General features: G+C 42.6%; 3 protein-coding genes across 3 annotated transcripts; all 3 read left to right on the top strand.

Annotated features, from left to right (window-relative positions):
• The first annotated feature begins 4,226 nt into the window (after positions 1–4,226).
• On the top strand, positions 4,227–5,224 carry LOC141695436 (uncharacterized). Its single transcript, XM_074499682.1, has 2 exons — positions 4,227–4,727; positions 4,781–5,224. The coding sequence occupies exons 1-2, from the start codon at positions 4,227–4,229 to the stop codon at positions 5,222–5,224; spliced, it is 945 nt and encodes a 314-aa protein (XP_074355783.1).
• A 2,165-nt stretch (positions 5,225–7,389) lies between these two features.
• LOC141695435 (uncharacterized) lies at positions 7,390–7,806 on the top strand. The gene has a single exon (XM_074499681.1). The coding sequence runs from the start codon at positions 7,390–7,392 to the stop codon at positions 7,804–7,806; it is 417 nt and encodes a 138-aa protein (XP_074355782.1).
• Positions 7,807–8,192: 386 nt separating this feature from the next.
• On the top strand, positions 8,193–10,986 carry LOC141695434 (uncharacterized). The gene is made up of 4 exons (XM_074499680.1): positions 8,193–8,765; positions 8,826–8,894; positions 9,225–10,176; positions 10,805–10,986. The coding sequence occupies exons 1-4, from the start codon at positions 8,193–8,195 to the stop codon at positions 10,984–10,986; spliced, it is 1,776 nt and encodes a 591-aa protein (XP_074355781.1).
• The last annotated feature ends 1,324 nt before the right edge of the window (positions 10,987–12,310 follow it).

The following is a 12,310-nucleotide window of genomic DNA, read 5'->3' as shown; positions in this document are numbered from 1 at the left end:
AAGCTATAAGATAATGATTGGATTTTTACTTTATTTGAAGCTGTTGGTTATACAGATGCAGATTTTACAGGATGCAGGGTGGACAAAAAGAGTACTAGTGAAAGTTGTCAATTCATTGGCCAAAGACTTGTATCCTGGTATAGTAAGAAACACCAATCTGTGTCAACTTCCACAGATGAGACTAAATACATAGCTGACTGGAAGTTTTTGTGCTCAAGTGCTTTGGATTAGAAACCAACTAATGGATTATGGACTTGTTTTAGAAAATTCCTATCATGTGTGATAACACTAGTGCAATATCCATCGTTGCTAATCATGTTAATCATTCTAGAATAAAGCACATTGATGTAAGGTACCATTTAATTAAAGAACATGTTTCAAATGGTACCATTGAGCTCATTTTTGTTCTAGCAGAAAAACAGTTAGCTGATATTTTCACTAAGCCTTTAGATGAAATAAAATTTACAAGGTTAGTAAGTGAAATTTGTATGTTAAATTTTTCATCTCAAGGCAAGAACTCAGATAACAGGTTGCAGCAGATTAATTTTTAATAAATCAAAATTAATTTGGTTTAGTTAAGAATTAACTGAAATATGATTTATAAATATTTCAGAAATCTCTGTATATTTATTTTTCAAAAATAAATTTATCTTGGAATTTTTCTAATTCTAAGAAAAATTGTCTTGTGTTATATCATATTGATTATATGTGAAATTGATATAAGGCAAAACTAAATTGAAGCAAAAGTATGTAGAGAACTGATTTCTCTATAAGTCTAAGATGACTTCTCAATAAGTCTTAGATGACTTCTCAATAAGTCTTAAAAGAGTTCTCTATATAACATATTCTCACTTATCGATATCTCAGAATGGAATAATTTAAAATTAATAAATTATTCCATTAACATACTTTTGATATAAAGACGCTTTTGATATTACATAATTTTTTTCTAATAGAAATTAAAATTTAAAGGTTAAAATGACAAACTGAGTATTTATACAACATATCGATATGTCATTATCTAGTTCTCGATAGAATTATTTTAGATGACTTTTCGATATGATTTCTCGATAAACTCTATGTGACTTCATGATATAATTTTTACTGTTTTTAATTCTTTTATCACGGAGTAACATTGCTACACTATAATTACCCAGACGTCTTGATATAACCCATCTTTACTCTCTCGAGATCTAATTTGAGCTAATTACAATGACTTCTCTCAACTTCACCTTTCTACAAGCTTTTCTCTTATCAAAACTTACCCACTCAACACTTTCAAACTTTCAAATGGCATCCAACTCAAACACTGAAAGAGCTTTCATCCCGAAGGATAAAACCAACTTCCTTGCATTTATGGACCCAACTCAAGCACATGATAATTTCAAGTGTTTTGTGAAATTTATTTCTGACTTTTATCTTGCAGGAGCTCTAACTGCAAAACCCACACTATATCTGGATGTGTTTAATGAATTCGTGGGGAGTGCTATATCAGAGCTGACATAGATGATAATCAAGATGTGATAATGACCGTGTCTTGCACAATCAAGGGCATGTTTGTGGAGTTTGAAGCTAAGGACCTGAACAAAGCTCTAGGGATACCTATGAACAAACAGGTTGCAGCTCCTACCTATCAGAAGATTGGAGACTTCATGAACTTCATTCACTATGATGATAAAATTGATCTAGCCAGGCTAAATAAGAAGCATCTCAAGAGAGAATGTTCATTTGTGTTTGACACTTTGATCAGGGCTTTCACCTATAGAAAGACTAGGTTTGACAACTGATATGGATAGAAAATATATCCTAAAGACACATTAAATGTCACATTAATTACACTTGGGCTTCTTGTCCGAAAAGTCCAATACAGACCTGTCTGGTCCAAGCTTCAAAGCAGGCCTGTCTGGTCCAAAGCTTCGTAACAGGGCTATAACGGCCCAAACAACCAAGGCCCACCAGCGGAGGTCGTCTAAGTCCACAAACACGAGCTGTTCACGGACTAGGCCCAATACAGCTGGAAGAGCAGAGACATGTGTTCTAAACGGACTCAAAGTTCTACATAGAAGGTTCTGGATCTCCTCCCTCAAGAGGACTCCTCATCACCATCTAAGTTGGAGACTTGTCTACCAAGTCTCCCAACAAAAGTCTAACCCTAGACTCACCTCTATATAAAAGGCTCTACCCCTCAATCTAGAACTATGTTTTTGGCTTGATTCTCTACAACACAGAGATACGTAGGCATCTTACAAGGACCGATAGTCCCGAATGCAAGAGCATCCATTAAAGCTCGAAGCTCACCAACCCTAGTATTAAATACTAAAGTACTCAAGTTTTTATTCCACAACATTTGGCGCCATCTTTGGGAAGACTACAACAACCATGGTGAATACACAACGAAGAGGCAATGGTGGAACAAACACTCATGTTTCACAATGAACAATCACATCAGTGGTGGAAGTACCACCTCACTCAACTTATGCCTCCCCCTAAGGAGGAACCCTGGTAGGGGCAACTGAGGCTCATCCACAAGGGTCGAATCCCCCCACTCCTCAAGGGAAGAATCCTCAATTGCAGCAGATACATGCACCTGTGAACTCTCAACCTGTTGGTATGAGTACTCGACGATCGTGACCACTAACCCCCCTTACGGGATGCCTCTATACCCTGAAGTTGGAGGGAGTGGACACTCTGATAGGGGTGAAGCACAAGGGCGGATGCCCCAATACATGCGTGGCTTGGCTCCTATTCTGGAAGATCAAGAATTCTCCGAACCTTATACTGAAAGAGACTTCGAATCATCTGATGATGATGTTGCTCCAAGAAGGAGACGTGCTGGTAAAAAACCAATGGCTGATACAGAACAACGCTCCGCGAGCACTCAAGGGATGATTCCTCAAGACGTTCAAGAGAGGATCAGGGCTCATGAAGCTGAGATCCAAAGGTTGAAACATGACCTAGAAGCATAACTGACTCTAAGATCCTCACTTGCTCCAATATGAAGAGGTCGTCCCCCAATCATAGATCTGGATTGTCCAATACCAAGAAGGGCAGTTTCCTCAAGGGCTGATCCAAGTGATCTTATGCCCCTGGGAGATCCCGATGATCCAAACCCACCATTCACTGATGAGATAATGAACACTCACATCTCGAGGAAGTTGAAAATTCCCACCATCAAAGCATACGATGGTACTAGCGACCCTGCTAATCATGTTAGGACATTCTCTAATGCCCTGCTACTACAGCCCGTGAACGACGCTATTAAGTGTCGGGCCTTCCCTCAAACCCTATCGGGTATGGCTCAAAGGTGGCACAGTCGTCTGCCCCCGAACTCTATTGGATCATTTAAGGACTTGAGCCAAGCTTTTATCAAGAAATTCATAAGTGGCAGAGTGCACGAGAAGAGTTCAGCCTCGCTCATGGGCATAATCCAAGGAGCAAAGGATTCCTTGAGAGAGTATCTGAATAGATTTACGAAGGAGGCTTTGAAGGTCCCTGATCTTGATGATAAGGTAATTATGATATCCCTATAGCAAGGGACTAGAGATGAGTTCTTTAAGATATCCCTGGCTAAACGCCCTCCCGAGAGTATGCTGCAGCTCCAGGATAGAGCCAGAAAGTATATCATGGTGGAGGAGAATATGAGGAAGAAAGCTGTGAATAATGAACCTACTGGAAACAAGAAGAGGAAGACGGATCAGGAATGTGACGCTAAGGACAAGTATCCATTAATTAGCAAATGCTTTGACTCCTCATCTTCTAAGAAAAATTAGCAACCAAGGTTTGTTGAGTATGCGAGGTTGAACGCTCCAAGGAGCCATATCCTTATGGAAATTGAGAAGGACAAAGACTTCAAATGGCCGAAGCCACGAAGAGGGGACCCCGAGAAAAGAGAAGAGTGTAGGTACTACAGGTTTCACAAAAATATCAGTCATGAAACTGATGATTGTAGGCAACTCAAGGATGAGATTGAGTATTTGATCTGAAGGGGAAAGTTTGGACGTTTCACCAAGGATGAAGAGGCCGGAGGCCAAAAGAGAGATAATGATCGAAGAGATGACGATCGGAGGGGTAACGACAGAGATCATAACCCACATCCCCGAGGGCCAGTAATCAATATAATCTCAGGGGGTCCTATAGCAGCTGGCACTATAAGGAACTCCCGAAAAGCATATGTAAGAGAAGTAATGAGCATAGTTAGGGAACCATCTAATCGTTCCAAGTCATAGATGACACTTAAATTCGGTGACCCAGACCTTGAAGGTTTGAAATTTCTTCAGGATGATCCTCTGGTTATCACTCCGATAATTGGAAATTGTCATGTTATGAGGGTCCTAGTGGACAATGGAGCTTTCGTGGACATTCTGTTCCATAATACATTCATAAGGATGGGCTACAATGACTCTCAACTAACTCCATCCGACGCACCCATCTACGGGTTTAACCATATGGAATGTAAAGTCAAGGGAGCAATACAACTTGCCATAATAATCGGGGAAGAGCCCAGGGAGGCCACGCAAATGTTGAACTTTCAAGTTGTGAAGGCAGCCTCTACCTACAATGCCATCATTGGTAGGACAGGGATCCACACTTTTAAGGTTGTGCCCTCAACTTACCATATGGTACTGAAGTTCCCAACTAGGAACAGTGTTGGAGAAGCAAGAGGAGATCATAAAATGGCCCACAGTTTCTATGTCATAACACTTAGGCCCGATAGAACCGGGGGGCAGGTTCTCCCCATAGAATACATGATGTCTGAGAGAATGACGAACTATGAGGAAAGCCAGCTGAGGACTTGGTCCCAATTCCCTTTGATCCCTTAGACCCAGAAAAGGTCACATACATTGGGGCATCTTTGGACAAGCCCTTGAAGGATCGAATAAAAACTTTTCTCCAAGAGAACAATGATGCATTCACTTGGACAGTAGCTAAAATGCCTGGGATTGACCCGAACCTTATAACTCATAGGTTGAAGGTTGATCCAACTCGAAAGGCTGTAAAGAAAAAGAAGAGAACTTATGCCCCTGATAGACTGGAAGCCATTAAGAAGGAGGTCGAGAAGCTTTTAGAAGCTAGATTTATTGAGGAAGTACAATTCCCTGAATGGTTGGCCAACCCTGTAATGGTTAAGAAAGCCAATGGAAAGTGGATGATGTGTATTGACTTCACTGATTTAAATGATGCATGTACCAAGAACTGTTACCCCTACCAAGGATTGATACCCTGATCGATGCCATTGCTGGAAATGCGATGGTAAACTTTATGGATGGCTTCAGTGGTTACAATCAGATTAGAATGCTTAAGGATGACACCCCCAAAGTATCTTTCATAACTGACTTTGTTGTATTATGTTATCTTGTTATGGCTTTTGTACTTAAGAATGCAGGAGCTACTTACTAAAGATTGGTAAACAAGTTATTTGCCCATCTAATTGGGAAAACAATGGAGGTCTATGTTGATGACATGTTAGTCAAAAGCCAAATCAGGGCCGATCATATTATCTACCTCAGAGAGGCATTTGAGGTGTTGAGATACCACAAGATTATGTTAAACACATCCAAGTGTGCTTTTGGCATTGGGTCTGAATTTTTTTTGGGTCATATGGTCTCTAAGAGAGGGATAGAGGCCAACCCCGACAAGATCAAAGCCATCCTAGACATGGAAAATTGGCTATGGAGATTTCGCGCGGCCACGCTCCATCAAGGACGTTCAGAAGCTGACAGGAAGAATTGCAGCTCTAGGGAGGTTCATCTCCAAGTCTGAAGATAAATGCCTGCCCTTTTTCAAAACCCTTAAGAAGATGAAGGACTTCGAATGGACAGCTGAGAGCCAAGAGGCCTTTGAACAGCTGAAGAAGTACATGACTGAAGCCGCATTTTTGGCTAAACCAAGTCAGGATGACACTCTCTATTTGTACCTCACGGTATCTGAACAAGCCGTGAGTGCGGTCCTCGTGAAGGAAGAGCAGAAGCTCCAAAAGTCTGTATACTACGTAAGCAAGGTGCTCCATGGAGCAGACCTGAATTACTCCACAACGGAGAAGTTCGCGCTTGCTCTGATCACAGCCTCGAGATAGTTAAGACCATACTTCCACGCTTACAAGATTGAAGTCCTGACGGACCAACCCCTGAAGAGCATTTTTCATAGCCCGAAGGCTAGTGGAAGGATCATGAAGTGGGCAATTGAGCTAGGGGAATTTAATATTAAGTATAAGCCTTGAACGACCATCAAGGCTCAGTCCTTAACAAACTTCATGGTCAAATGTACTATTAACGACCAAGAAGTCGGGGGGCAAGAGATAGTAACCCTAGAAGTAGGGGAGAAGGATGAAGAAACAGCTCTGAAAAAGTATTGGGTTCTCTATTTTGACGGAGAATCCAAAATAAAATCTAGTGGCACAGGCCTAGTATTGCAAATCCCTTAATGGTTTGTGATTGAGTATGCTTTGAAGTTAGATTTTCCAACTACGAACAATGAAGCAGAATATGAAGCATTGATAGCTGGCTTAGGCTTGGCTAGAGCCGCGAGGGCCAAAAACCTGAAGGTCTGTGGAGACTCGAGACTTGTAGTTGCTCAAGTTAATGGGGAGTTTGAGGCCAAGGATGATACTTTAGCCAAGTACCTAAGAGTCGTAAAGGGAATACTGACTCAGTTCGATGAATGGTATGCAGAACATGTTCGGAGAGAGGAGAACACTATGGCGGATGCCTTATCTCAGTTCGCCTCGTCTGAAATCAAGAACTTTCCAAGAATTATTTACTTCCAGGTCTTGAAGACCCCTACTATTCATGTCATAAGTCTGATAGCACCGGTTTGTATGGCAAGCTGTTGGATAGACCCAATCAAAACCCACTTAGAAACTGGGTGGCTCCCCGATGATGCCCAGGAGGCACACAAGTTGTCGATGAGAGCATTGAGATACTCATTGATTGAAGGCCTTATTTACAAAAGGTCCTTTGTTATTCCGTACTTAAAATGCTTAAGACCTCTTGAAGCAAAGGAGGCACTTAAAGAAGCACATGAAGGGATTTGTAGACAATACTTGGGGGGCAGGGCCCTCACTCACAAGATAACTAGCTTAGGGTTCTACTAGCCAATGCAAAGGCTTATGTGAAAAATTATGACATGTGATAGAGGCACGCTCCAATAGTATGACAGCCCCCAGAGAGGCTTATGTCGATTAACACACCCATCCCTTTTGCAATGTGAGGAATGGACATACTTGGACCATTTCCTGTAGCATCGGGATAGAGGAAGTTCATTGTGGTAGCAATAGACTACTTCATGAAGTGGATTGAGTCTAAGGCACTAGCCAAGATAACCACCAAGAAAATTTCCCAATTCTTCTCGAAAAATGTGATATGCCAGTATGTAATCCCACGCATCCTTGTCATGGATAATGGGAAACAATTTGATAATGCAGAGTTCAGAGAGTACTGCGATGATAACAACACAGAACTTCATTTCACCTCGGTTGCACAATCTCAGGCAAACGGGCAAGCGGAAGTTGCTAACAGAATCATCCTTTATGGACTTAAGAAGAGGGTGGAACGCTTGAGTAACACTTGGGTGGATGAGTTGCTGGATATACTATGGGCATATCGTACCACCTGTAAAGCGACAACTGAAGCTACCCCATTCATGATGGCTTACGGAGCTAAGGCAATGGTGCCCCTTGAGATCACTCATGGATCTCCTAGCATCGAAGCTTACGAGCTAGAGACAAACAAAGAAGGCATGAGGCTCGCCCTCGATCTTATTGATGAGGTTAGGGATGAGGCCAACGCCCGTAATGCAGAGCATCAATGAAGAGCCTCCCTCTTCTTTCAGTAGGGAGACTTGGTTCTGAGGAAGATTGAGGCATCAGGTGTAGGGGAGAGAGGAATTCTAGCCCCTAACAAGGAAGGACCTTATAAGGCCAGGAAGACACTGGGACGAGGATCCTATAAGTTAGAGACCCTGAATGGTGATGAAGTGCCTCGTACTTGGCATGCTTCAAACCTGAAGGCTTATTATATTTAGAACATTCACTACATATTCCTAGTACTTAGGATTAAGTTTTTAAATAAGGTCGACGAAACCATCTTATGTAAGGGTTGAACCCATTTTTTAGAGATATTATCTATGGCCCGCAGTTTCTATGTTATAGAACTTAGGCCCGATGGAACAGGGGGCAAGTTCTCCCCATAGAAGACATGGATGTCCGAGAGAATGACGAACTACGAGGAAAGCCAACTGAGGACTTGGTCCTAATTCCCTTAGATCCCTTAGACCCGAAAAAGGTCACATACATTGGGGCATCTTTGGACAAGCCCTTGAAGGGTCGAATAACAACTTTCCTCCAAGAGAACAATGTTGTATTCGATTGGACAGCAGCTGATATGCCTGGGATTGACCCGATCCTTATAACTCATAGGTTGAACGTTGATCCAACTCGAAAGGCTGTAAAGCAAAAGAAGAAAACTTATGCCCCTGATAGGCTTGAAGCCATTAAGAAGGAGGTCGAGAAGCTTTTAAAAGCTGGATTTATTGAGGAAGTACAATTCCCTGAATGGTTGGCCAACTCTGTAATGGTTAAGAAAGCCAATGGAAAGTGGATGATGTGTATTGACTTTACTGATTTAAATAATGCATATACCAAGAACTGTTACCCCCTACCAAGGATTGATACCCTGATCGATACCACTGTTGTAAACGTGATGCTAAACTTTATGGATGGCTTCAGTGGTTACAATCATATTAGAATGCTTAAGGATGACACCCCCAAAGTATCTTTCATAACTGACTTTGGTGTATTATGTTATCTTGTTATGGCTTTTGTACTTAAGAATGCAGGAGCTACTTACCAAAGACTGGTAAACAAGTTATTTGCCTATCTAATTGGGAAGACCATGGAGGTCTATGTTGATGACATGTTAGTCAAAAGCCTAATTGGGGCCAATCATATTAGCCACCTCAGAGAGGTATTTGAGGTGTTGAGACACCACAAGATAATTTTAAACCCATCCAAGTATGCTTTTGGCATTGGGTCTGGAAATTTTTTGGGTCATATGGTCTCTAAGTGGGGGATAGAGGCCAACCCCAGCAAGATCAAAGCCATCCTACACATGGAGCCACCACGCTAAATCAAGGACATTTAGAAGCTGACATGAAGAATTGCAGCTCTAGGGAGGTTCATCTCCAAGTCTGAAGATAAATGCCTGCCCTATTTTAAAATCCTTAAGAAGGTGAAGGACTTTGAATGGATAGCTGAGAGCCAGGATGCCTTTGAACAGCTGAAGAAGTACATGACTGAAGGCCCGTTCTTGGCTAAACCAAGTCAGGAGGACACTCTCTATTTGTACCTCGCGGTATATGAACAAGCCGTGAGTGCGATCCTCATGAAGGAAGAGCAGAAGCTCCAAAAGTCTATATACTACGTAAGCAAGGTGCTCCATGGAGCAGAGCTGAATTACTCCACCACGGAGAAGTTTGCGCTTTCTCTCATCACAGCCTCGAGGAAGTTAAGACCATACTTCCAGGCTCACAAGATTGAAGTCCTGACGGACCAACCCCTGAGGAACATTCTTCATAGCCTAAAGGCCAGTGGAAGGCTCATGAAGTGGGAAATTGAGCTAGGGGAATTTGATATTAAATATAAGCCTCGAACGGCCATCAAGGCTCAGGCCTTAGCAGACTTCGTGGTTGAATGTACTATTAACGACCAAAAAGTCAGGGGGCAAGAGATAGTAACCCCAGAAGTAGGGGAGAAGGATGAAGAAATGGCTCTGAAAGAATATCGGGTTCTCCATTTTGACGGAGCGTCCAAAACAAAATCTAGTGGCGTAGGCCTAGTATTTCAAAGCCCTTATGGGTTTATCATTGAGTATGCTTTGAAGTTGGATTTTGCAACTACGAATAATGAAACCGAATATGAAGCATTGATAGCTGGCTTAGGCTTGGCTAGAGCCACGAGGGCCAAAAATCTGAAGGTCTGTGAAGACTCAAAACTTGTAGTTGCTCAATTTAATGGGGAGTTCGAGGCCAAGGATGATACTTTGGCCAAGTACCTGAGAGTCGTAAAGGGAATACTGACCCAGTTCGATGAATGGTATGCAGAACATGTTCGGAGAGAGGAGAACACTATGGCGGATGCCTTATCTCAGTTCGCCTCGTCTGAAATCAAGAACTTTCCAAGAAGTATTTACTTCCAGGTCTTAAAGACCCCTACTATTTATGTCATAAATCTGATAGCACCGGTTGGTATGGAAAGCTGTTGGATAAACACGATCAAAGCCCACTTAAAAACTGGGTGGCTCCCCGATGATGCCCAGGAGGCACGCAAGCTGTCGGTGAGAGCATTGAGATACTCATTGATTGAATGCCTTCTTTATAAAAGGTGCTTTGTTATTCCGTACTTAAAATGCTTAAGACCTCTTGAAGCAAAGGAGGCACTTAAAGAAGCACATGAAGGAATTTGTGGACAACACTTGGGGGGAGGGCCCTCGCTCACAAGATAACTAGCTTGGGGTTCTACTGGTCAACTATGCTAGCCGATGCAACACACCCAGAGAGGCTTACGTCGATCAACACACCCATCCCTTTGCAATGTGGGGAATGGACATACTTGGACCATTTCCTGTAGCATCGGGACATAGGAAGTTCATTATGGTAGCAATAGACTACTTCACGAAGTGGATTGAGTCTAAGGCACTAGCCAAGATAACCACCAAAAAAATTTCCCAATTCTTCTCGGAAAATGTGATATGCCGGTATGTAATCCCACGCATCCTTGTCATGGATAATGGGAAATAATTTGATAATGCAGAGTTCAGAGAGTACTACGATGATAATAGCACAGAACTTCGTTTCACCTCGGTTGCAGATCCTCAGGCAAACGGGCAAGCAGAAGTAGCTAACAGAATCATCCTTTACGGAATTAAGAAGAGGGTGGAACGCTCGAGAAACTTGGGTGGATGGGTTGCTGCCTATAATATGGGCATATCGTAGCACCTGTAAAGTGAAAACTGAAGCTACCCCATTCATGATGGCTTACGGAGCCGAGGTAGTGGTGCCCCTTGAGATCACTCATGGATCCCCTAGGATTGAAGCTTACGAGCCAGAGACAAATGAATAAGGCATGAGGCTCGCCCTCGATCTTATTAACGAGGTTAGGGATGAGGCGAACGCCCGCAATACAGAGCATCAACGAAGAGCCTCCCTCTATTACAAAAGACGGGTTATAGAAAGGTTCTTTCAGCAGGGAGACTTGGTTCTGAGAAAGATTGAGGAATCAGGTGTAGGGGAGAGAGGAAAGATAGCCCCTAACTGGGAAGGACCTTATAAGGTCAGGAAGACACTGGGACGAGGATCCTACAAGTTAGAGACCCTGAATGGTGATGAAGTGCCTCGTACTTGGCATGCTTCAAACCTGAAGGCTTATTATGTTTCAGACATTCACTACATATTCCTAGTACTTAGGATTAAGTTTTTAAATAAGGTCGATAAAACCATCTTACGTAGGGGTTGAACCCATTTTTTTGGGATATTATCTATTTATGCAAGTTTATTTCTATCATCTTGTCTACCAATTTATTTAAGTACGAGCATCTAAATAATGAATGTCCCGAAGGACCAAATACCGAAAATAAAAGACAAGTATGAAATGAGATCAAACAAATTGCATAAATAAAGATTCTGAAGGATCATAAGTCAAAGTCCCGAAGGACCGATAGGTTACAAACCGATAAAAGTTAAAATAAACAAGGTCTAAAAAAATTAAAATCATGCAAGGCCACATCATTCACTCATCAGAGGAATCCTCCCCCTCTCCGTCTGACCCTTCCTCAGAAGAAGAACCACTGCTCCCTGGAATCGGCTCCTTTATCTTCCCTCGAAGGGCTGCCCTGGACTTGGGGCTATCCGAGGGGGTTTTGCCTTTAGAGCCGGAACCGGAACCCGAATGACTGGAGCTCGACCGAGGCCTCATGCGAGGAGTCGAGGGCACATATCTAGAAGCTTTCCCAGATAGGTCAATGACAGGAAGCTCCCAAGGGCAATACAGAAGGCTTGGATCAACCACATTCAGCCGTACGCCTTGAGCGTCTTTGATTCCCCTATTCCAACCTATTGCCAGTTGACAAGGCGCATCTCGTCATCGTGCTAGTCCATCATCGTGGTGAACCTAGTGGATCTGTGATAAGTAGCCTCGAGGTCTTTACATTCCTTCTTCCTCTTTTCCTCCGAGCTAGCATATTTCTTCTCCATGATGGCAAGCTTGCCCTCCACCTCATGAGCCCTAGACTCTCACTCCCCCGAGGAGATAGTCATCTGC

Source organism: Apium graveolens, chromosome 11, assembly GCF_009905375.1.
Source record: "Apium graveolens cultivar Ventura chromosome 11, ASM990537v1, whole genome shotgun sequence".
NCBI lineage: Eukaryota > Viridiplantae > Streptophyta > Magnoliopsida > Apiales > Apiaceae > Apium > Apium graveolens.
Note: the sequence above shows the minus strand (reverse complement) of the source record. Positions and strands in the feature narration are given on the sequence as shown.

Excerpts from the sequence above, each read along its gene's own strand:
- LOC141695436 (XM_074499682.1), top strand. The coding sequence starts at position 4,227 with ATGACACTTAAATTCGGTGACCCAGACCTTGAAGGTTTGAAATTTCTT. Across the intron at positions 4,728-4,780 it reads CCGATAGAACCGGGGGGCAG|CCAGCTGAGGACTTGGTCCC; the intron begins GTTCTCCCCATA and ends CTATGAGGAAAG.
- LOC141695434 (XM_074499680.1), top strand. The coding sequence starts at position 8,193 with ATGGATGTCCGAGAGAATGACGAACTACGAGGAAAGCCAACTGAGGAC. Across the intron at positions 8,766-8,825 it reads TTAAGGATGACACCCCCAAA|AATGCAGGAGCTACTTACCA; the intron begins GTATCTTTCATA and ends TTTGTACTTAAG. Across the intron at positions 8,895-9,224 it reads TAATTGGGAAGACCATGGAG|GTGAAGGACTTTGAATGGAT; the intron begins GTCTATGTTGAT and ends ATCCTTAAGAAG.
- LOC141695435 (XM_074499681.1), top strand. The coding sequence starts at position 7,390 with ATGGATAATGGGAAACAATTTGATAATGCAGAGTTCAGAGAGTACTGC.